Source organism: Salmo salar, chromosome 21 (assembly GCF_965601325.2).
Source record: "Salmo salar chromosome 21, fSalSal1, whole genome shotgun sequence".
Taxonomy (NCBI): domain Eukaryota; kingdom Metazoa; phylum Chordata; class Actinopteri; order Salmoniformes; family Salmonidae; genus Salmo; species Salmo salar.
In genome coordinates this window covers 962,501-988,719 of record NC_138311.1, presented here as the reverse complement: position 1 = coordinate 988,719, position 26,219 = coordinate 962,501, and the positions used below count along the sequence as shown (strand labels likewise).

The 26,219-nt window shown below is 42.0% G+C and overlaps 1 protein-coding gene across 1 annotated transcript in view; it reads right to left on the bottom strand.

Moving 5' to 3' along the window:
• mycbp2 (MYC binding protein 2) overlaps positions 1–26,219 on the bottom strand; it is a 386,518-nt gene that overhangs the window by 350,387 nt on the left and 9,912 nt on the right. Inside the window, exon 2 of the mRNA XM_082967288.1 lies at positions 21,489–21,564. Coding sequence (XP_082823414.1) covers positions 21,489–21,564 — 76 coding nt within the window. The remainder of the gene's footprint in view (positions 1–21,488; positions 21,565–26,219) is intronic.

Sequence of the window (26,219 nt, the reverse complement as noted above, 5' to 3'; positions counted from 1 at the left end):
CCTGATTCAGATGACCATCCTACCCATGCTAGATTATGGAGACATAATTTATAGATCGGTAGGTAAGGGTGCTCTCGAGCAGCTAGATGTTCTTTACCATTTGTCCATCAGATTTGCCACCAATGCTCCTTATAGGACACATCACCGCACTCTATACTCCTCTGTAAACTGGTCATATCAGTATACCCGTCACAAGACCCACTGGTTGATACTTATTTATAAAACTCTTAGGCCTCACTCCCCCCTATCTGCGATATCTACTGCAGCCCTCATCCTCCACATACAACACCCATTCTGCCAGTCAGATTCTGTTAAAGGTCCCAAAGCACACACATCCCTGGGTCGCTCCTCTTTTCAGTTCGCTGCAGCTAGCGACTGGAACGAGCTGCAACGAACACTCAAACTGGACAGTCTTATCTCAATATCTCCATTCAAAAACTCAATCATGGACATTCTTACCGACAGTTGTGGCTGCTTTGTGTGATGTATTGTTGTCTCTACCTTCTTGACCTTTGTGCTGTTGACTGTGCCCAATAATGTTTGTACCATGTTTTGTGCTGCTACCATGTTGTGTTGATGCCTTGCTATGTTGTCGTCTTAGGTCTCTATTTATGGAGTGTTGTGTAGTCGTGTGTTTTGTCCTATATTTATATTGTATTCTTTTTTTGTTTGTTATCCCAGGCCCCCGTAAAAGGCCCTTTTGGTAGGCAGTCATTGTAAATAAGAACTTGTTCTTAACTTCTTAAAATATAGGGGGCAGTATTTTCACGGCCGGATGAAAAACGTACCAAAATTAAACTGGTTACTACTCTGGCCCAGAAACTATAATATACATATTATCAGTAGATTAGGATAGAAAACATTGAAGTTTCTAAAACTGTTTGAATGGTGTCTGTGAGTATAACAGAACTCATATGGCAGGCAAAAACCTGAGAATTGTAGCTCTTTTGAATCTCTATCGAAACTACAGTGTCTGTGGGGTCACGTTGCACTGCCTAAGGCTTCCATTGGCTGTCAACAGCCTTCAGAAGGTTATTTCAGCATTCTCCTGTCACTGGGCAGAGTATAGGAGCTCAGTCAATCAGTGGACTGCCTGGGGACAAAGGGACTGGATATGCGCGATCCTGTGAGAGCGCCATTCCCTCTTTTTCTTCTTGAATGAATATGCTATTGTCCGGTTGGAATATTATCGCAATTTTACGTAAAAAATACCATAAAGATTGATTTTAAACAGTGTGTGACATGCTTCTAAGTACGGTAATGGAACATTTTGACTTTTCGTCTCTGGTACCGCACTCGCGCGTTATGCCTTTGGATAGTGCTCTGTACGCACGAACAAAACGGAGGTATTTGGACATAAATATGGATTATTTCGAACAAAAACAACATTTCTTGTGGAAGTAGCAGTCCTGGGAGTGCATTCTGACGAAGACCAGCAAAGGTAAGAAAATATTTATAATACTAATTCTGAGTTTAGGGGACCCCGAACTTGGCTGGTGTCTGTATAGCTTGCTGTGATGGAGAGCTATGTACTCAGAATATTGAAAAATGTGCTTTCTACGTAAAGCTATTTTAAAATCTGACACAGCGGTTGCATGAAGAAGAACTGTATCTATAATTCTTTAAATAATTGTTATGTATTTTGTCAACGTTTATGGTGAGTATTTTTGGTGGGAATACATTTTCAGAACATCATGCGCCAATGTAAAATGCTGTTTTTGGATATAAATATGAACTTTATCGAACAAAACATACATGTATTGTGTAACATGATGTCCTAGGAGTGTCATCTGATGATGATCGTCAAAGGTTAGTGCTTGATTTAGCTGTGTTTTGGGGTTTTGTGACGCATGTCCTTGCATGGAAAATGGCTGTGTGATTATTTTTGTCTATGTACTCTCCTAACATAATCTAATGTTTCGCTTTCGCTGTAAAGCCTTTTTGAAATCGGACAATGTTGTTACATTAAGGAGAAGTTTATCTTTAAAATGGTGTAAAATAGTCGTATGTTTGAGAAATTGAAATTATGATATTTTTGCTGTATTTGTATTTCGCGCCATGCTATTTCACTGGCTGTTGAATAGTGTGTCCCGCAGGTCACGTCCCACCTTACCCAGAGAGGTTAACTGACATGCCTGGTTAAATAATTTTAGAAATCAATCTACACAATCTCCAAAATGACATATTTGTAAATGAAAAACAAAAAAAAATGAAATCTCATTGCAGATCTCTCAGTACTTTGCTCTGTTAATCTTTCCCTCGTCCCTGACAAGTCTCCCAGTCCCTGCCACTGAAAAACATTCCCACAGCATGATTCTGCCACCACCATGCTTCACCGTAGGGATGGTGACAGGTTTCCACCAGACGTGATGCTTGGAATTAAGGCCAAAATCTTGTCTTCATCAGACCAGAGAATCTTGCTTCTCATGTACTGAGAGTCCTTAGGTGCCTTTTGTTAAACTTCAAGCAGGCTGTCATGTGCCTTTTACTGAGGAGTGGCTTCTGTCTGTCCACTATAGAGGTCGACCGATTATGATTTTTCAACGCCGATACCGAATATTGGAGGACTAAAAAAAAGCCGATACCGATTAATCAGACGATGTTTTATTTTATTTATTTATTTGTAATAATGACAATTACAACAATACTGAATGAACACTTATTTTAACTTAATATACTGCTCAAAAAAATTAAGGGAACACTAAAATAACACATCCTAGATCTGAATGAATTAAATAATCGTATTAAATACTTTTTTCTTTACATAGTTGAATGTGCTGACAACAAAATCACGCAAAAATAATCAATGGAAATCCAATTTATCAACCCATGGAGGTCTGGATTTGGAGTCACACTCAAAATTAAAGTGGAAAACCACACTACAGGCTGATACAACTTTGATGTAATGTCCTTAAAACAAGTCAAAATGAGGCTCAGGAGTGTGTGTGGACTCCATGTGCCTGTATGACCTCCCTACAACACCTGGGCATGCTCCTGATGAGGTGGCGGGATGGTCTCCTGAGGGATCTCCTCCCAGACCTGGACTAAAGCATCCGCCAACTCCTGGACAGTCTGTGGTGTAACGTGGCGTTGGTGGATGGAGCGAGACATGATGTCCCAGATGTACTCAATTGGATTCAGGTCTGGGGAACGGGCGGGCCAGTCCATAGCATCAATGCCTTCCTCTTGCAGGAACTGCTGACACACTCCAGCCACATGAGGTCTAGCATTGTCTTGCATTAGGAGGAACCCAGGGCCAACCGCACCAGCATATGGTCTCACAAGGGGTCTGAGGATCTCATCTCGGTACCTAATGGCAGTCAGGCTGCCTCTGGCGAGCACATGGAGGGCTGTGCGGCCCCCCAAAGAAATGTCACCCCACACCATGACTGACCCACCGCCAAACCGGTCATGCTGGAGGATGTTGCAGGCAAAAGAACGTTCTCCACGGCATCTCCAGACTCTGTCACGTCTGTCACGTGCTCAGTGTGAACCTGCTTTCATCTGTGAAGAGCACAGGGCGCCAGTGGCGAATTTGCCAATCTTGGTGTTCTCTGGCAAATGCCAAACGTCCTGCACGGTGTTGGGCTGTAAGCACAACCCCCACCTGTGGACGTCAGGCCCTCATACCACCCTCATGGAGTCTGTTGAGCAGACACATGCACATTTGTGGCCTGCTGGAGGTCATTTTGCAGGGCTCTGGCAGTGTTCCTCCTGCTCCTCCTTGCACAAAGGCGGAGGTAGCGGTCCTGCTGCTGGATTGTTGCCCTCCTACGGCCTCCTCCACGACTCCTGATGTACTGGCCTGTCTCCTGGCAGCGCCTCCATGCTCTGGACACTACGCTGACAGACACAGCAAACCTTCTTGCCACAGCTTGCATTGATGTGCCATCCTGGATGAGCTGCACTACCTGAGCCACTTGTGTGGGTTGTAGACCCGTCTCATGCTACCACTAGAGTGAAAGCACCGCCAGCATTCAAAAGTGACCAAAACATCAGCCAGGAAGCATAGGAACTGAGAAGTGGTCTGTGGTCCCAACCTGCAGAATCACTCCTTTATTGGGGGTGTCTTGCTAATTGCCTATAATTTCCACCTGTTGTCTATTCCATTTGCACAACAACATGTGAAATTTATTGTCAATCAGTGTTGTTTCCTAAGTGGGCAGTTTGATTTCAAAGAAGTGTGATTGACTTGGAGTTACATTGTGTTGTTTAAGTGTTCCCTTTATTTTTTTGAGCAGTGTATAATACATCAATAAAATCAATTTAGTCTCAAATAAATGAAACATGTTCAATTGGTTTAAATAATGCCAAAACAAAGTGTTGAAGAAAGTAAAAGTGCAATATGTGCCATTTAAAAAAGCTAACGTTTCATTTCCTTGCTCAGAACATGAGAACATATGAAAGCTGGTGGTTCCTTTTAACATGAGTGTTCAATATTCCCAGGTAAGAAGTTTTAGGTTGTAGTTATTATAGGAATTATAGGACTTTATAGGACTTTCTCTCTATACGATTTGTATTTCATATACCTTTGACTATTGGATGTTCTTATAGGCACTTTAGTATTGCCAGTGTAACAGTATAGCTTCCGTCCCTCTCCTCGCTCCTACCTGGGCTTGAACCAGGAACACATCGACAACAGCCACCCTCGAAGCAGCGTTACCCATGCAGAGCAAGGGGAACAAACACTCCAAGTCTCAGAGCGAGTGACGCTATTAGCGCGCACCCGGCTAACTAGCTAGCCATTTCACATCGGTTACACCAGTCTCATCTTGGGAGTTGATAGGCTTGAAGTCATAAACAGCGCAATGCATTGCGAAGGGCTGCTGGAAAAACGCATGAAAGTGCTGTTTTGAATGAATGCTTACGAGCCTGCTGCTGCCTACCATCGCTCAGTCAGACTGCTCTATCAAATCATAGACTAAATTATAACATAACACACAGAAATATGAGCCTTAGGTCATTAATATGGTCAAATACGAAATCTATCATCTCGAAAACAAAAGTTTTTCCTGTCAGTGAAATACGGAACCGTTACGTATTTCATCTAACGGGTGGCATCCCTAAGTCTAAATATTCCTGTTACATTGCCCAACCTTCAATGTTGTCATAATTACATAAAATTCTGGCAAATTAGTTCGCAACGAGCCAGGCGGCCCAAACTGTTGCATATACCCTGACTCTTCGTGCAACGAACGCTAGAGATGTGACACAATTTCATGTTAGCAGGCAATATTAACTAAATATGCAGGTTTAAAAATATATATACTTGTTTACTGATTTTAAAGAAAGGCATTGATGTTTATGGTTAGGTACATTGGTGCCACGACAGTGCTTTTTTCGCAAATGCGCTTGTTAAATCAACACCCGTTTGGCGAAGTAGGCTATGATTCAATGATAAATTAACAGGCACCGCATCGATTATATGCAACGCAGGATACATTAGATAAACTAGTAATATCAACCACCATATGTAGTTAACTAGTGATTGTTAAGATTGATATCTTATTAAAAACAAAGTTTAATGCTAGCTAGCAACTTAACTTGGCTTGTTGCTGCCCTCGCGTAACAGGTAGTCAGCCTGCCATGCAGGCTCCTCGTGGAGTGCAATGTAAGGCAGGTGGTTAGAGCGTTGGACTAGTAACCGGAAGGTTGCAAAAACGAATCCCCCCGTTAACCACCGTTCCTAGGCCGTCATTGGAAATAAGAATGTGTTCTTAATCTGACTTGCCTAGTTAAATAAAGGTGTAAAAAAAAATAAAAAAAATAAACAAAACAAAAATATAATAGAAAAAAAATCGGTGGCCAAAAATACAGATTGTTATGAAAACTTGAAATCGGCCCTAAATAAAATCGGCCATTCCGATTAAATCGGTCGACCTCTAGTCCACTATACCATAAAGGCCTGATTGGTGTAGTGCTGCAGAGATGGTTGTCCTTCTAGAAGGTTATCCCATCTCCACAGAGGAACACTGAAGCTCTGTCAGTGTGACTATCAGGTCTTGGTTACCACCCTGACCAAGGCCCTTCTCCCCCGATTGCTCAGTTTGGATGGGTGGCCAGCTCTAGGAAGAGTCTGCTGCGGAAATATGTAGGTACCCTTCCCCAGATCAGTGACTTGACACAATGCTGTCTTGGCGCTCTACGGACAATTCCTTCGACCTCATGGCTTAGTTTTTGCTCTGACATGCACTGTTACATTAAGGATGGTGGAATCAGGACATGTGGTAACTTTGGGGGTCAAAAGTCAACCTCTACCAAGTCAACTTGCAGATGCACATGGATGAAAAGTCAAAGGAGATGCTGAACTCCATGACACACAAGGGGCTCTTCAGGTACTGACGTCTACCATTTGGAATCACAAGTGCTCCAGCTCTGATCCAAACGGCGATGGACAAGATCAGATGGATTTGCCAGGAGGACAATGCTACCTGGATGACATCCTTGTTACTGGAAGAAGGACAATATCCGGAACTTGGAAGTGACCTTAAAGTGGTTGAAGGACTACGGACTAACAGCGGCATCTGAAACGTCAAATCCCACAAAGTCAAGGCAATCTTGGAACCCCAGCTTCTCAGAACGTGAGCAAACTAGGTTCTTTCCTGGGGTTACGGAATTACTACAGACGCTTCATTCCGATCTTAGCAACGAAATGGAGAGAACAAAGCGAGGAAGCATTCATGAAAACCAAGGACTCCTGACATGAGGCACTTCAACCCGTCATTACACATCCAACTGGCTTGTGATGATTAGATGTAGACCGATTAAAAATCGTCATGGCCGATTAATTTGGGCCGATTTCAAGTTAACAAATCGGTAATTCTGCATTTTTGTTCGCCGACTATGACCGATTACATTACAATCCACGAGGAGACTGTGGCAGGATGACCACCTGTTACCTTGGCTCCTTGCTGCGCTTGTGTAAGTTGCTTGCTTGCATTCAACCAATCAATCAATCTTAACATAATCACTAGTTAACTACACGTTTGATGATATTACTAGTTTAACTAGCTTGTCCTGCATTGCATATAATCAATGTGGTGCCTGTTAATTTATCGAATCACAGCCTACTTCGTCAAACAGGTGATGATTAAACAAAAGCGCATTCGAAAAAAGCACCACTGTTGCACCAAATGTACCTAACCATAAACATCAATGCCTTTCTGAAAATCAATACACAAGTATATCTTTTTTTAAACCTGCATGTTTTGTAAATGTTTTGTTTTCAAAATTATAGTTTCTGGATCTGACCCTATTAATGACCTAAGGCTCGTATTTCTGTGTGTTTATTATATTATAATAAAGTCTATGATTTGATATTTGATAGAGCAGTCTGAGCGGCGGTAGGCAGCAGCAGGCTCGTAAGCATTCATTCAAACAGCACTTTCCTGCGTTTGCCAGCAGCTCTTCGCAGTGATTGAAGCACAGAGCTGTTTATGACTTCAAGCCTATCAACTCCCGGGATTAGGCTGGAAATGTACTGCTCAAAAAAATAAAGGGAACACTTAAACAACAAATCCTAGATCTGAATGAAAGAAATAATCTTATTAAATACTTTTTTCTTTACATAGTTGAATGTGCTGACAACAAAATCACACAAAAATAATCAATGGAAATCCAATTTATCAACCCATGGAGGTCTGGATTTGGAGTCACACTCACAATTAAAGTGGAAAACCACACTACAGGCTGATCCAACTTTGATGTAATGTCCTTAAAACAAGTCAAAATGAGGCTCAGTAGTGTGTGTGGCCTCCACGTGCCTGTATGACCTCCCTACAACGCCTGGGCATGCTCCTGATGAGGTGGCGGATGGTCTCCTGAGGGATCTCCTCCCAGACCTGGACTAAAGCATCCGCCAACTCCTGGATAGTCTGTGGTGCAACGTGGCGTTGGTGGATGGAGCGAGACATGATGTCCCAGATGTGCTCAATTGGATTCAGGTCTGGGGAACAGGTGGGCCAGTCCATAGCATCAATGCCTTGCTCTTGCAGGAACTGCTGACACACTCCAGCCACATGAGGTCTAGCATTGTCTTGCATTAGGAGGAACCCAGGGCCAACCGCACCAGCATATGGTCTCACAAGGGGTCTGAGGATCTCATCTCGGTACCTAATGGCAGTCAGGCTACCCCTGGCGAGCACATGGAGGGCTGTGCGGCCCCCCAAAGAAATGTCACCCCACACCATGACTGACCCACCGCCAAACCGGTCATGCTGGAGGATGTTGCAGGCAGCAGAACGTTCTCCACGGCGTCTCCAGACTCTGTCACGTCTGTCACGTGCTCAGTGTGAACCTGCTTTCATCTGTGAAGAGCATAGGGCGCCAGTGGCGAATTTGCCAATCTTGGTGTTCTCTGGCAAATGCCAAACGTCCTGCACGGTGTTGGGCTGTAAGCACAACCCCCACCTGTGGATGTCGGGCCCTCATACCACCCTCATGGAGTCTGTTTCTGACCGTTTGAGCAGACACATGCACATTTGTAGCCTGCTGGAGGTCATTTTGCAGGGCTCTGGCAATGCTCCCTGCCTTGCACAAAGGCGGAGGTAGCGGTCCTGCTGCTGGGTTGTTGCCCTCCTACGGCCTCCTCCACGTCTCCTGATGTACTGGCCTGTCTCCTGGTAGCGCCTCCATGCTCTGGACACTACGCTGACAGACACAGCAAACCTTCTTGCCACAGCTCGCATTGATGTGCCATCCTGGATGAGCTGCACTACCTGAGCCACTTGTGTGGGTTATAGACTCCGTCTCATGCTACCACTAGAGTGAAAACACTGCCAGCATTCAAAAGTGACCAAAACATCAGCCAGGAAGCATAGGAACTGAGATGTGGTCTGTGGTCCCCACCTGCAGAACCACTCCTTTATTGGGGGTGTCTTGCTAATTGCCTATCATTTCCACCTGTTGTCTATTCCATTTGCACAACAGCATGTGAAATGTATTGTCAATCAGTGTTGCTTCCTAAGTGGACAGTTTGATTTCACAGAAGTGTGATTGACTTGGAGTTACATTGTGTTGTTTAAGTGTTCCCTTTATTTTTTTGAGCAGTGTACTATAGTGCCTATAAGAACATCCAATAGTCAAAGGTATCTGAAATACAAACGGTATAGAGAAATAGTCTTATAATAACTACAACCTGAAACTTCTTAACTGGGAATATTGAACTCATGGAATGGTGGTTCCTTTTAACATGTTCTCATGTTCTGAGCAAGGAACTTAAACGTCAGCCTTTTTTTACATGGCGCATATTGCACTTTTACTTCTCCAACACTGCGTTTTTGCATTATTTAAACCAAAATGAACATCTTTCATTATTTATTTGAGACGAAAGATTTTTATTTGTGTATTATATAAAGTTAAAATAAGTGTTCATTCACTAATGTTGTAAATGTCATTATTACAAATATATACAGTTGAAGTCAGAAATTTACATAAACCTTTGCCAAACACATTTAAACTCCGTTTTTCAAAATTCCTGACATTTAATCCTAGTAACAATTCCCTGTCTTAGGTCAGTTAGGATCACTACTTTATTTTAAGAATGTGAAATGTCAGAATAATAGTACAGAGATTTATTTCAGATATTATTTCTTTCATCACATTCCCAGTGGGTCAGAAGTTTACGTACAGTCAATTAGTATTTGGTAGCATTGCCTTTAAAATTGTTTAACTTGGGTCAAACATTTCAGGTAGCCTTCCACAAGCTTCCCACAATAAGTTGGGTGAATTTTGGCCCATTCCTCCTGACAGAGCTAGTGTAACTGAGTCAGGTTTGTAGGCCTCCTTGCTCGCACACGCTTTTTCAGTTCTGCCCACAAATTTTCTATGGGATTGAGGTCAGGGCTTTGCGATGGCCACTCCAATACCTTGACTTTGTTGTCTTTAAGCCATTTTGCCACAACTTTGGAAGTATGCTTGGGGTCATTGTCCATTTTGAAGACCCATTTGCGACCAAGCTGTAACTTCCTCACTGATGTCTTGAGATGTTGCTTCAATATATCCACATAACTTTCCTCCCTCATGATGCCATCTATTTTGTGAAGTGCACCAGTCCCTCCTGCAGCAAAGCACCCCAGAACATGATGCTGCCACCCCCATGCTTCACGGTTGGGATGGTGTTCTTCGGCTTGCAAGTATCCCCCTTTTTCCTCCAAACATAACGATGGTCATTATGGCCAAACAGTTCTATTTTTGTTTCATCAGACCAGAGGGCGTTTCTCCAAAAAGTATGATCTTTCCCCGTGTGCAGTTGCAAACCGTAGTCTGGATTTTTTATGGTGGTTTTGGAGCAGTGGCTGCTTCCTTGCTGAGCGGCCTTTCAGGTTATGTCGATACAGGACTCGTTTTACTGTGGATATAGATACTTTTGTACCCGTTTCCTCCAGCATCTCCACAAGGTCCTTTGTTGTTGTTCTGGGATTGATTTGCACTTTTCACACCAAAGTAAGTTCATCTCTAGGAGACAGAACGCGTCTCCTTCCTGAGCGGCATGACGGCTGCGTGGTCCCATGGTGTTTATACTTGCGTACTATTGTTTGTACAGATTAATGTGGTACCGTCAGGCATTTGGAAATTGCTCCCAAGGATGAACCAGACTTGTGGAGGTCTACAAAAAATGTTTGAGGTTTTGGCTGATTTCTTTTGATTTTCCCATGTTGTCAAGCAAAGAGGCACTGAGTTTGAAGGTAGGCCTTGAAATACATCCACAGGTACACCTCCAATTGACTCGAAGGATGTCAATTAGCCTATCAGAAGCTTCTAAAGCCATGACATCCTTTTCTGGAATTTTCCAAGCTGTTTAAAGGTACAGTCAACTTAGTGTATGTAAACTTCTGACTCACTGGAATTGTTGTACAGTGAATTATAAGTGGCCTTCCCTGTGGCAGAGAGCATGGTGTGTGGTAGAGCATGGTGTGTGCAACGCCAGGGTTGTGGGTTCGATTCCCACAGGGGGCCAGTACAATTTTTTTTTTTAAATAAAACATTTACATTTAAGTCATTTAGCAGACGCTCTTATCCAGAACGACTTACAAATTGGTGCATTCACCTTATGATAAAACAAATAATAACAAATGCATGAAATGAAACGTATGAAATGTATGCATTCACAATTTATGTTTGTCCTGTACATTGAATTAACACATATGAAATCATGTAGTAACCAAAAAAAGGGTTAAACAAATCAAAATATATTTTATATTTGAGATTCTTCAAAGTAGCCACCATTTGCCTTGATGACAGCTTTATCCACTCTTTGCATCCTCTCAACCAGCTTCACCTGGAATGCTTTTCCAACAGTCTTGAAGGAGTTCCCACATATGCTAAGCACTTGAATGAGTAGGCATGTCCAAACTTTTGACTAGTACTGTATGTATGCATGTATGTATGCATGCATGCATATCATTTTTTACTGCTCGACTTACAATCTATGGGGCAAACAGCCTAACGACCAAACAATCGACTAATTGGGGTCAGCCCTTGCACAGACATACGCACTCTACATACACTTGGATTTTGTATTGTAGATATGTGGTTCTAGAAAAGTGGCCTGAGGGCACACGTGTTGTGAAAAGTGGTATGTAATGTAATATTTTTAATTGTATATAACTGCCTTAATGTTGCTAGACCCCAGGAAGAGTGGCTGCTGCCTTGGCTACTGGGGATCCTTAATAAATACAAAAATACAAATATGGCAGGGATCATCAAGCATATTTATTTTGAGCAGATGTTCAGGGGGCCGGAACATAATTCCAAATCATTTCCAGACTGCAAATTGACCGCAATAAGCCCAAACAGAAATATTATTTTGACTTAAACATAATAATTTCAAACCTTACATTGGCATTTTAGTCATTTAGCAGACTCTTATCCAGAGCGACTTAAAGTGTATTCATCTTAAGATAGCTAGGTGGGACAAACATATCTCAGTCATCATAGTAAGTGCTGCTGTGGGATTATTTAAGATACTCTTGAAGAGGTAGGGATTCAGATGTTTTCGGAAGATGGGCAGGTACTCTGCTGTCCTAGCTTCAGGGGGAAGCTGGTTCCACCATTGGGGTGCCAGCACAGAGAAATGCTTTGACTGGGCTGATCTTACATTTGTATACCATCACATCTCTGTATTATGCGTGGGAATACTTGGGAACAGATTTCCAAAACTAACCAGTCTTCATTGTGCAAAAATAAAAATACATTTTGCTCAGAAAACTTGAGGGGCCAAATAAAACCCAGCACGGGCCAAACTCGCAAGTTGGGAGTAGTCGTGTCCCATATAGTGCCTTCTGGTGGAGAAGTTGATCACTTTCGAATCAAAGACACTGAACAAAACAGAAAGTAACAGTGCACAGACAGAACGAGAAGCCTTAAAGCATTGTTTGAGTGAGTACGTTTCACCAATATCTGTACAGGAAGTTCACCCTTCTTACAGATCGTCCGCTGACGAGCATCTTTGGACCACATACTGGATTTCCGTCAATTGCAGAATGCCGTTGTTGGCAGCACACACCTAATATAAGTTAGAACTGCACTGCAACTCTGATGGGCTTTCCAGGATACCATTACCTGTGGTCAAGCCAGCATCATACCAAGTGGACATCTACTTCTGACAAGTGGAAATGAAAAGCACAATGAATACTCGTCTTTGTGTAATGATTTAACTCCCACCGCTTGTATGACATTTATTTTGAAGGCACGTATAAATAACTACGAGGACAGACTGACTGACACACGTCACAATTACAAATAGTAGCTAGCTAGAAATTGTGCAAAAATGTGTTTTTCAAAGATTTCAAAGAAAAGTAGACAATGGATGTAGGGTGTTCCAGCAAGAGTGGACATCGAAATATTTATTTGAGGCGTCAGGGAAAGCTGTGAAAAGAGAGCATCGCTGTCTTGAAAGACTACAACTTCTCCCGACACTTCCAGACGAAGCATGCAGAGAAATATAGGAATGTCTTCTGAGCAGAGGGAAAGTGAATCGAAAGAGTTGCTTTCTCTGTTGCAAAAACAGCAAGGACTTTTCACAAAGCTGCATTCAGCACATGACGGAATTGCGAGAGCTAGCCATGTACTGTCCCACACAATTGCTAAACATAGCAAGCCAGGCCTCCCGGGTGGCGCAGAGGTCTAAGGCACTGCATCACTGTGCCATTAGAGAATCTGGGTGCAAGTCCAGGCTCTGTCAAAGCCGACCGTAACCAGGAGACCAATGGGTGGCGCACAATTGGCCCAGCGTCATTCGGGTTAGGGGAGGGTTTGGCCGGCAGGGACGTCCTTGTCCCATCGCGCACTAGCGACTCCTGTTGCAGGCCGGGCGCAGTGCACGCTGACACGGTCACCAGGTGCACGGTGTTTCCTCTGACACAATGGTGCAGCTAGCTTCCGGGTTAAGTGGCCATTGTGTCAAGCAGCAGTTTGGCTTGGTTGGGTTGTGTTGCGGAGGACGCACGGCTCTCGACCGACCTTCACCTCTCGAATCCATACGGGAGATGCAGAGATGAGACAAGACTAACTACCAAATAGCATCCCACGAAATTGAAGAGAAAACGGTGTAAAAAAGTGAAAAAAATTAAAATAAAAAAAAACAGCAAGCCATTCGCTGAGGGCGAAATCATTAACCTCTTGGCGTTCCCCTAGGATAGGGGGCGCTACAGTGATTTTTGAAATAAATGTGTGCCCATTTTAAACGGCCTACTACTCAAACTCAGAAGCTAGGATATGCATACAATTAATACCTGTGAATAGAAAACACCCTAAAGTTTCTAAAACTGTTTGAATGGTGTCTGTGAGTATAACATAACTCATATGGCAGTCAAAACCCCGAGACAGATCAAAACAGGAAGTGGAATTCTGAATTGCAAACTCAACTTCATCACGTTGCCTATTAATCACACCGTGAGCTATGGTTCATTGAGCACTTCCTATTGCTTCCACTAGATGTCCCCAGTCTTTACAAAGTGATTTGAGTCTCCTACTGTGAATACTGACAGAATGACACGCTGTGGAACGTGGTCACATGGAGAGGGCCATCACCATTATGACGCCGGCGCCCCTGGTTACCCTCCCCTTTCGAAACGTTTTGAAACACAATGCAATCGTCCCCCTCGAATCTTATTGGAGCTCTCGTTGAAAAAGGCCCTACAAATTTATGTTATACAACATTTGATATGTTTGAACGAACCTAAATAAGAAAAAAATGCATTTTGTTAAAAGAGTAGCCCCGGGCACGTCGGAACTTTTGGTTCAGCCTTCAGAACGCGCTAACAACAACAAGCTAATGGAACATAGAGGATGAACTTTTTCGAACGAAAATACATTTGTTGTGGACCTGGGATTCCTGGAAGTGCCTAAGGATGAAGATAATAAAAGGTAAGGGATTATTGACAATAGTATACAAGACTAGATTTGATATGCGATTGTTCCACGATGGCTAGCCTATTGCTATTGCTAGCCTATTGTTCTGAGTATCGCATCCCCCCAGTAAAGTTATTTTTAAATCTGGCATTACAGGTGCTTTCAAGAGATATTCATCTATAAATCTTAGAATGACAATATTACATTTTAAAAATGTTTTCGAATAGTAATTTAGTAAATTGTAGCGCTGTTTCATTGGATGCATTTGAGGGAAAATAGTTAGTCAACGTTACGCACCGATGTAAAATGCTGTTTTTATATATAAATATGAACTTTATCGAACAAAAGAATGCATGTATTGTGTAACATGATGTCCTAGGAGTGTCATCTGATGAAGTTTGTAAAAGGTTAGTGCTGCATTTAGCTGTTTTTTGGTTATTTGTGATGCATGTGGTTGGTCGGAAAATGGCTATGTGGCTACTTTTACAATATATACTCCTCTAACATAATCTAATGTTTTGCTTTTGCTGTAAAGCCTTTTTGAAATCGGACAATTCGATTCAGGAGAGGTGTATCTATAAAACGATATAATTTGAGAAAAAAAAATGAATGTTTTTTTTTGTTTTTTTTTGTTATGCTAATGGCGATTTGATTTTTCGCTGGATGTCCGTCCCGTATCCGCACAGGGGTTAAATGTTTAATTGACTATGCAGCAATACTTTGCCGACAAGAAAGAGCTGTTTGAAAATGTTTCCCTGTCAAGACAAACAGTGACAGTGTGCAGAGAATATGGAACAGATGAAAGACAAGGTAAAGGATTTCGCCTATTTCTCCTTGGCCCTGGATGAGAGCAGTGATGCACGTGACACGGTGTAGTTGTTGATATTCTTACGGGGCAAAACCACAGAACCCCAGACTTTGAAATTACAGAGGAGCTTGCTTTAGTGCAGTCAATGAAGAGCACAACCACAGGGAAAAATGTATTGGAGGAGGTTAATAAGTGTGTGGCAAAACTGGGACTGAGTTTTGAAAAGTTATCCAGTGTGACCACTGATGGGTGCCAAAACTTGACAGGAAAAAACATTGACCTTTTGAAAAGGATACAAGATCAAGTAGCTGAGCTGAACCCAGATCAGAAAATGATTTTCCTGCATTGCATTATTCATCAGGAGGTGCTCTGTAAATGTATTCTGAAAATGGGCCATGTTGTGGATACAGTCACTAAAAAGTGGCAAACTTCATTAGAGCAAAATCTTTAAACCACATTGGAAGAGAGTCGGGTCATGCAGATCTCCCCTACCACACAAACGTGAGATGGCTGAGTTTGGGGGAGGTGCTGAAGTTGGAGATTGCTGAGTTTTTGCAAATGAAAGGAAAATGTGTATTTCCCTTAACTGCAAGAAAGAATGGTTGGCGGATTTCTCTCTCACCGTGGACATCATGGCTCTCATGAATGAATAGAATTCCAAACTACAAGGGAAGGGCCTTTTTGCACATCAGATGTACAGCCTTGTCAAAGCCTTCAAGGGAAAATGACTCCTCCTGAACCACCAAGTAGAAGCCAACAATCTCACCCACCTTCCGACCCTACTAGTCTGTTCCCTTTGAGATGACCAGCTGGAGAAGTACACATGGCTGCTGCGTGCTTTGAACGGTGACTTCTCGTCATTTTGAGGATTTCAAAGTGTTGGAAAATGACATGCTGTTGGTTTCCCCTCCTTTCACCTTCAATGTCCCACTGACCTGCAACTTGAGCGTATCGATCTTCAGTCTAATGCAGTGATTGGATAACTATTCAAAACAAATGTCACTGACGAGGTTCTATGCATCTCTCGATTAACTAAACTTTCCAAAGATTAGGAGTCATGCTCAGAAGTTGTTTGAACTGTGTGGGTCAAACTATGTACGTGAACACACATTTTCAGTGATGAAATATAACAAGTCAAGGCACAGATCCTCTCCTCTCAGCGCATAGCGACGTCAGAAACTATACCCGACATCCCTGCTCTAGTCAATGCCCATCAGAGACTTCACTCCTCACACGGAGTAGTTTAAATGTAATGTTGAGCTCTGTGTTTGCGCATACCCAACTAGAGTTCTGTCCGTGGTGCTGAATGCAGTGTACTTTTCCCTCCGTGTAGTTCATTGCATGTTTAATAATGAAAATACCTACCAAAAAGGAGAACATGGATGTGGTTTATTTCTGTGCATTTAAAAAGTTAAATAAGTAGCATATCTGGATGTGATTTACAGTAGATATAGCTGTCAACACAGTCATACACAATGTATAATCCTGTAATATGATTCTGGCCAGCGATGGCAAAAATATATTCTAATGTGGCCCTCCATGGAAAATAATTGCACAGGCCTGGTATAGGGTTACTACGCAGTCCTCCAACCTCCAGATGGAGAATGTTTCATGCTATTGATTGTTTTCCCCTCGCCTTGGTGCGTTGTCATGTTTCTGGCATCGAAGCTACTGACAGACGGTGATGTCATACATTTAGGAAGGAGCGGTCCTTCATTTTTCAGTGTACAACACCAGGGAGTTATCTACTCTACTCTCCCCTTCCACTTCTTTCCTCAGGGCGGGTAACACTCTTGGCAGCACAGCGAAGGCATTCAGCAAGGGACACGCTGTGCCTGTGTAAAGAGCTTAGCACTATTTACCACAGAAATAAGGTTATATGCCAATAAGGCTACAAAACAGAGAAAATGGCTTTGTTTGGGAAAGGAGCACTAAAAGAAGAGGAAAAGGAGTGGAGACAAAAGTAAAACTATTATTTCTCTATTTTCTAATAAAATTTGATTTTGAGAGAGGAGCGTGTTGGGCACTCACTCTCACTGATCCTAGAGCTACAGAGATGCTTAATTCACTTAAGAGGACTCGAGCTGTAGTCAGGAGAATCTGTCAGCGGAAGATTTTTTGCCCACTTGGCAATGGTAACAATGCAGGCAGGTGGGCACCAAAAGCACCAAGGAAGACTAGGCTATAGCCGACCCCTACCCTGAATCACATGTCTCAGCAGGGTGATGTTCTTACTGCTGCAAATACAGGGTTTGCCCCACTACCAGAGTAGTACTGTATCTTAGAGAAAAATGGGACATGTAGCCAATAGTTACATCCCAAATGGCCCTAGTACCATTTGGTACACCCGTCTGCTGTGTAGGCCTAACCTACAGCTCTACTTTGTCTTAGGGCCCGTTCAGATTACAAGTCTAGTTAACCAGTGTCTGTCTCATCAGTCAACAGATACATTTTTTTGTGTTCCCATTAGCTTCACTTACAGTGGCTTCGGCGAAGCTACTTTCTGCCTGCACACCTCTAGTACCGGAAATCTCACAGTACACAGTTTGGAAGAATACCATGCGAGCTGCAATTCTCATCAAACCATTACATAACTTTTTTGCCATTTCTTTATATCTGAAAGGTGTTGCCAGTATCAAAGTGAAAACTTTTATTTCCACCATAGTCAGTAAAGTTCTGCCTACGACATAGAAATGTAGCCGTAATGCTGAGGCGGCCTAGCACGTATTAAATCATGAACATTCTATTGTTGTCCGACATCAAACTTCTCCTCGTCAATCACAAAGCTTCACATGAATGCTTTTAATGCATTTATTCTCTCAATTTAAAGTGCCTTCAGAAAGTATTCACACCCCTTGACTTTTTCCACATTCTGTTACAAAGTAGGATAACAATGGATTTAATTTTAACGATCTACACCAAACTCTGTGGAAGAAAGTGGAAAATAAAACACTAAAATAAATTAGATAACTTTTCAACCCCCTGAGTCAATACATGTTAGAATCACCTTTGGCAGCAATTACAGCTGCGAGTCTTTCTGGATAAGTCTCTAAGAGCTGTCACACCTGGATTGTACAATATTTGCCCATTATTCTTTACAAAAATTCTTCAAGCTCTGATAAATGCAATGTTCAACAACCAACTTAAGACAGACATTTAAGTCTTGCAATAGATTTTCAAGCAAATATAAGTCTAACTGTAACTAGGCCACTCAGGAAGATTCAATGTCGTTTTGGTAAGGAATTCCAGTGTACAGTCGTGGCCAAAAGTTGAGAATGACAAAAATATTAATTTCCACAAAGTTTGCTGCTTCAGTGTCTTTACATATTTTTGTCAGATGTTACTATGGAAAACTGAAGTATAATTACAAGCATTTCATAAGTGTCAAAGGCTTTTATTGACAATTACATGAAGTTGATGTAAAGAGTCAATATTTGCACTGTTGACCCTTTTTCAAGACCTCTGCAATCTGCCCTAGCCTGCTGTCAATTCACTTCTGGGCCACATCCTGACTGATGGCAGCCCATTCTTGCATAATCAATGCTTGGAGTTTGTCAGAATTTGTGGGTTTTTGTTTGTCCACCCGCCTCTTGAGGATTGACTACAAGTTCTCAATGGGATTAAGGTCTGGGGAGTTTCCTAGCCATGGACCCAAAATATCAATGTTTTGTTCCCCGAGCCACTTAGTTATCACTTTTGCCTTATGGCACAGTGCTCCATCATGCTGGAAAAGGCATTGTTCGTCACCAAACTGTTCCTGGATGGTTGGGAGAAGTTGCTCTCGGAGGATGTGTTGGTACTATACTTTATTCATGGCTGTGTTCTTAGGCAAAAATGTGAGTAAGTTCACTCCCTTTGCTGAGAAGCAAAGGGAGGATGCAATACTGTTGGCATGACAGGACTGATGGTAGCGCTCACCTTGTCTGCTCCGGACAAGCTTCTTTTTGGATGCCCCAAACAATCGGAAAGGGAATTCAGAGAAAATGACTTTACCCCAGTCCTCAGCAGTCCAATCCCTGTACCTTTTGCAGAATATCAGTCTGTCCCTGATGCTTTTCCTGGAGAGAAGTGGCTTCTTTGCTGCCCTTCTTGACACCAGGCCATCCTCCAAAAGTCTTCGCCTCACTGTGCGTGCAGATGCACTCACACCTGTCTGTTGCCATTCCTGAGCAAGCTCTGTACTGGTCGTGCCCCGATCCCGCAGCTGAATCAACTTTAGGAGACGGTCCTGGCGCTTTCTGGACTTTTTTGGGCGCCTTGAAGCCTTCTTCACAACAATTGAACCGCTCTCCTTGAAGTTCTTGATGATCCGATAAATGGTTGATTTAGGTGCAATCTTACTGGCAGCAATATCCTTGCCTGTGAAGCCCTTTTTGTGCAAAGCAATGATGACGGCACGTATTTCCTTCCAGGTAACCATGGTTGACAGAGGAAGAACAAAGAGTCCAAGCACCACCCTTCTTTTGAAGCTTCCAGTCTGTTATTCGAACTCAATCAGCATGACAGAGTGATCTCCAGCCTTGTCCTCGTCAACACTCACACCTGTGTTAACGAGAGAATCACTGACATGATGTCAACTGGTCCTTTTGTGGCAGGGCAGAAATGCAGTGGAAATGTTTTTTTGTGGATTCAGTTCATTTGCATGGCAAAGAGGGACTTTGCAATTAATTGCAATTCATCTGATCACTCTTCTTAACATTCTGGAGTATATGCAAATTGCCATCATACAAACTGAGGCAGCAGACTGAATTTATATTTGTGTCATTCAAAACTTTTGGCAACGACTGTATATTTGTGTTTTAGGTAATTGTCCTGATGAAAGATGCATTCGATTCCCAGTGTCTGTTGTAATTTTGCCTAATTTGTATTCCGTACAAAAAGTTTATTTCTTTGCCACATTTTTTGCAGTATTACTTTAGTGCCTGGAAAATGGATGCATGTTTTAGAATATTTGTATTCTGTATTCTAACTGTATTTTGTATTCTAACTGAATTTTCACTCTGTAATTTATGTTAGTATTGTGGAGTAACTACAATGTTGTTGATCCTTCCTCAGTTAAGGTGCCTTCAGAAAGTATTCACACCCCTTTACCTTTTCCACATTTTGTGGTGTTACAGCCGGAATTTAAAATGGATTAAATTGAGGTTGTGTTTCACTGGCCTACACACACACACACACACACAGACACACACACACACACACACACACACACACACACACACTACCCCATAATGTCACAGATACAAATACAGAAAACAGATTTAAAAAAATAACACCTTACGAAACAGCGGGGACTGAAGACACACACACACACACACAGTAATATTGTTGTACGGTGGTATTATACATTTTGTATTGTAAATATGTGCTGGTTTATCTTTTGTTTTGTGTGATGTATGAGAATTAATGTGTTTGGAACCCAGGAAGAGTAGCTGCTGCCTTGGGATCCCTAATAAATATAAATCTTTTAGATTTTTTTACAAATGAAATAAAAACCTTCAAATGGTGTTGATTCAATCCCGGAAAGCCAAAATATATATTCAGGAGCATACATTTAATTATAATACTAGTCAAAAGTTTTGAATGAGGTGTGTCCAGGGTTTTTATTTATTTTTACTATTTTCTACATTGTAGAATAATAGTGAAGACATCAAAACTATTAAATAACACAGCTGGAGTCATTTAGTAACCCAAAAAAATTGTGTTAAATCAAAATATGTTTATATTTGAGATTCTACAAAGTAGCAACCCTTTGCCTTGATGAAACTTGGCACACTCTTGGCATTCTCTCAACCAGCTTCATGAAGAATGCCTTTCCAACAGTCTTGAAGGAGTTCCCACATACACTGAGCACTTGTTGGCTGCTTTTCCTTCACTCTGCAGTCCAACTCATCATAAACCATCTCAATTGGGTTAAGGTCGGGTGATTGTGGAGGCCAGGTCATCTGATGCAGCACTCGATAAATCTCCTTGGTCAAATAGCCAAAAATCTCAAATTTGGACTCATCAGACCAAAGGACAGATTTCCAACGATCTAATGTCCATTGCTTGTGTTTCTTGGCCCAAGCAAGTCTTATTGGTTTCTTTGCAGCAATTCCACCATGAAGGCCTGATTCACGCAGTCTCCTCTGAACAGTTGATGTTGAAATGTGTGTGTTACTTGAACTACGTGACATGCGCCGAATACAACAGGTGAAATGCTCGTAGTAGCCAATCTTAGGCCAAAAATAACTGAAGCAACAAATTTGCAATGAATCCATTATATTATTCTGAGAAAATTGAGTGACTCAAGGTCAGGTCCCTCTTGTACCAAGAAAATGTATCTTACCTTTGTTCCTGTTTTGACTTTAGACTTCAACTTTTGCCGCCGTTTCAGCTTCTTCTTGCTTAAAGCTTTCTTTCCCCTGAAACACATTGTAAAAAACATGAGCAAATCCAGTAACAGCTGGGCCTATAGCCTATCACAACCATGTTAAGTTAATATTCTAACACATTAACAAAAAAAAACAAAAAAAATAGGGGACAGAAAGAATGCCATACCTTTATTTTGAAGGCTAACCCCCCCAACCCCTCTTTTTACGCTGCCGCTACTCTGTTTATCATATATGCATAGTCACTTTAACTATACATTCATGTACATACTACCTCAATTGGGCTGACCAACCAGTGCTCCTGCACATTGGCTAACCGAGCTATCTGCATTGTGTCCCACCTACCAACCCCTCTTTTTTTTACGCTACTGCTACTCTCTGTTCATCATATATGCATAGTCACTTTAACCATATCTAAATACTACCTCAAATCAGCCTGACTAGCCGGTGTCTGTATATAGCATGTCTTTTTACTGTTTTATTTCTTTACCTACCTATTGTTTACCTAATACCTTTTTTGCACTATTGGTTAGAGCCTGTAAGGTCTACACCTGTTGTATTCGGCGCACTTGACAAATGAACTTTGATTTGATTTAACCGCAAAGTGCACTATTGTGAAGCCATGCCCCTTTTTCTGAAGAATTGCATTGTGGGCCCTAAAAGTACAGAAATAGTGTCCTCTGCATGTATACTTCGTATTTTGGTGAATTTAGTACAACATCCGGGAACTTTTGGCATATTAACTATATCCATGCTGTGACCAATAAGCATACTATATACTCAATTCACGTCACAAATAGTACGGTTAGTATGAGTATTCGAACACAGCTTATGACTGGCTTCGAGGTCCAGATTTGAATTTGAGAGCCCTATGGGTACGGCACAAGGAAGTGACACACACACACACGAAAGCTTCTGTCCACAACATAACTGACCTGGTATTTGGATGACATAAGTGTATGTATTGGCTTGCTCCAGTGAGCAGGGGACTATCCACACCACAGAGATCCTATTTAAGCAATACGGCACCTCAGGGGTTTGTGGTATATGGCCAATATACCACGGCTAAGGGCTGTTCTTAAGCACGACGCATCACGGAGTGCCTGGACACAGCCCTATTGCTATTATAAACTGGTTACCAACATAATTAGACCAGTAGAAATAAAAGTTGTGTCATACCCGTGGTATACGGTCTGATATACCACGGCTGTCAGACAATCAGCATTTAGGGCTGGAACCACAGTTTCTAATAATATTTATATCCAATTAATAATAGTTTTATGTAATTATTTGATCCACACACCCTCCCTATCCAAAATACACACAGATAAGTGATATGCTCTAATGTCTTAATACAATAATAAGTTAATGGTTTGAGCAAATAAGTATATCTAGCTTAACCGGTGTGAAATGGCTAGCTAGTTAGCGGGGTGCGCACTAAGTGTTTCAAAATCAGTGACGTCAGTCGCTGAGACCTTGAAGTAGTTTCACTTGCTCTGCTTTTGTGGAGCGATGAGTAACGATGCTTCAAGGGTGACTGTTGTCGATGTGTGCAGAGGGTCCCTGGTTCGAGTAAGGTAGGAGCGAGGAGAGGGACAGAAGCAACACTGTTACACTAGCAATAACTAGCTAGATGAGTGACATGATTCTCGCTGGATTTGAATTCAGATACAGTCAAAAGTTAGGACACCTACTCATTCAAGGGTTTTTTAATTTATTTTTACTATTTTCTACGTTGTAAAACAATAGTGAAGACATCAAAACAATGAAATAACACATATGGAATCATGTAGTACCCCCAAAAAATAACAAATCAAAATATGTTATACAAAAGTAGCCCCCCTTTGGCTTCATGAGGAATGCTTTTCCAACAGTCTTGAAGGAGTTCCCACATATGCTGAGCACTTGTTGGTTTTCCTTCACTCGGCGGTCCGACTCATCCCAAACCATCCCAATTGGGTTGCTGCTTTTCCTTCACTCGGCGGTCCAACTCATCCCAAACCATATAAAAAATTGGGTTGATGTCGGGTGATTGTGGAGGCCAGATCATCTGATGCAGCACTCCATCACTCCCCTTCTTGGTCAAATAGCCCTTACACATCCTGGGGGTATGTTGGGTCATTGTCTTGTTGAAAATGAGATGATAGTGGGACTAAGCGCAAACCAGATGGGATGGCGTATCGCTGCAGAATTCTGTGGTACCAATGCTGGTTAAGTGTGCCTTGAATTCTAAATAAATCACAGACCGTGTCACCAGCAAACCAAACCCACACCTCCTCCATGCTCCATGGTGTGAACCACACATGGAGCTCATTCCTTCACCTACTCTGCGTCTCAAAGACACGGCAGCTGGAACCAAAAATCAAACATTTGGACTCTGACTAAAAGGACAGATTTCCACCGGTCTAATGTCCATTGCTCGTGTTTCTGGGACCTAGCAAGTATCTTCTTATTGGTGTCCTTTAGTAGTGGTTTCTTTGCAATCTCCTCTAAACAGTTGATGTTGAGATGTTTGTGTAACTTGAACTCAAGCATTTATTTGGGCTGAAATCTGAGGTGCAGTTAACTCAAACTTTTACCTCTGCTGCAGAGGTAACTCTGGGTCTTCCGTTCCTGTGGCGGTCCAAATGAGAGCCAGATTCATCATAGCACTTGATGGTTTTGGCGACTGCACTTTCATTCAAAGTTCTTGAAATTGTCCAGACAGGCAGACCATGTCTTAAAGTAATGGACTGTCATTTCTCTTTGCTTATTTGAGCTGTTCTTGCAATAATATGGACATGGTCTTTTACCAAATTGGGCAATCTTCTGGATACCCCCACCTTGTCACAATACAAATGATTGGCTCAAACACATTAAGAAAGAAAGAAATTCCACAAATTAGCTTAACAATGCACACCTGTTTATTGAGATGCATTCCAGGTGACTACCTAATGAAGCTGGATGAGAGAATGCCAAGAGTGTGCAAAGCTGTCATCAAGGTAAAGTGTGGCTACTTTGAACAATCTCAAATCAAATTTTATTTGTCACATACACCTGGTTAGCAGATGTTAACGCGGGTGTAGCGAAATGCTTGTGCTTCTAGTTCCGAACATGTAGCAATATCATGTAGTAATTTAACAAAAACTACCTTATATACACACGCACACACACACACACACACACACACACACACACACACACACACACACGTGTAAAGGAATGAATAAGAATATGTACATAAAAATATATGGATGAGTGATGGCCAGACGGCATAGGCAAGATGCAGTAGATGGTATAGAGCACAGTATAGACATACAGTGGGGGGAAAAAGTGTTTGATCCCCTGCTGATTTTGTACGTTTGCCCACTGACAAAGAAATGATCAGTCTATAATTTTAATGGTAGGTGTATTTGAACAGTGAGAGACAAAATAACAACCGTGATTTACTGTAGACCCTGCCACATACCTCTCGTGTCTGAGCCGTTGAATTGCGAATTGCGACTCTACTTTGTCTCTATACTGACGCTTAGCTTGTTTGATTGCCTTGCGGAGGGAATAGCTACACTGTTTGCATTCGGTCAAGTTTCTGGTCGCCTTGCCCTGATTAAAAGCAGTGGTTCGCGCTTTCAGTTTTGTGCGAATGCTGCCATCAATCCACGGTTTCTGGTTGGGGAAGGTTTTAACCTGTTAGGGCTAGGGGGCAGCATTGACACGGCTGGATAAAAAACATACCCGATTTAATCTGGTTACCACTCCTACCCAGTAACTAGAATATGCATATACTTATTACATATGGATAGAAAACACCCTAAATTTTCTAAAACTGTTTGAATGGTGTCTGTGAGTATAACAGAACTCAAATGGCAGGTCAAAACCTGAGAGATTCCTTTACAGGAAGTGGCCTGTCTGACCATTTGTTGAACTTCTTTTCCATCTCTATCATTTACTAAGGATCTCTGCTCTAACGTGACACTTCCCACGTCGTCCATAGGCGCTCAGAGCCCGGGAAAAAACAGAATGTCGTCATTCCAGCCCCAGGCTGAAACACATTATCGCCTTTCTCAAGTGGCCGATCAAGAGACACTAGCTTATGCGCGTGACCCCGACCGCCCCCGCCTTTGGGATTTTTTCCTCTGTTTGCCGAAAAGGAGATTCCCTGTCGGAATATTATCGCTTTTCTACGAGAAAAATGTCGTAAAAATTGATTTTAAACAGCGGTTGACATGCTTCGAAGTACGGTAATGGAATACTTAGAATTTTATTGTCACGAATTGCGCCATGCGCGTGACACTTCTTTACGATTTCGGATAGTGTCTGGAACGCACGAACAAAACGCCGCTATTCGGATATAACGATGGATTATTTTGGACCAAACCAACATTTGTTATTGAAGTAGCAGTCCTGGGTGTGTATTCTGACGAAGACAACAAAAGGTAATGAAATTTTATAATAGTAAATATGATTATGGTGAGTGCTAAACTTGCAGGGTGTCTAAATAGCGAGCCCGTGATGCCTGGGCTATGTACTTAGAATATTGCAAAATGTGCTTTCACCAAAAAGCTATTTTAAAATCGGACATATCGAGTGCATAGAGGAGGTCTGTATCTATAATTCTTAAAATAATTGTTATGCTTTTTGTGAACGTTTATCGTGAGTAATTTAGTAAAATGTTAGCGAATTCCCCGGAAGTTTGCGGGGGGTATGCT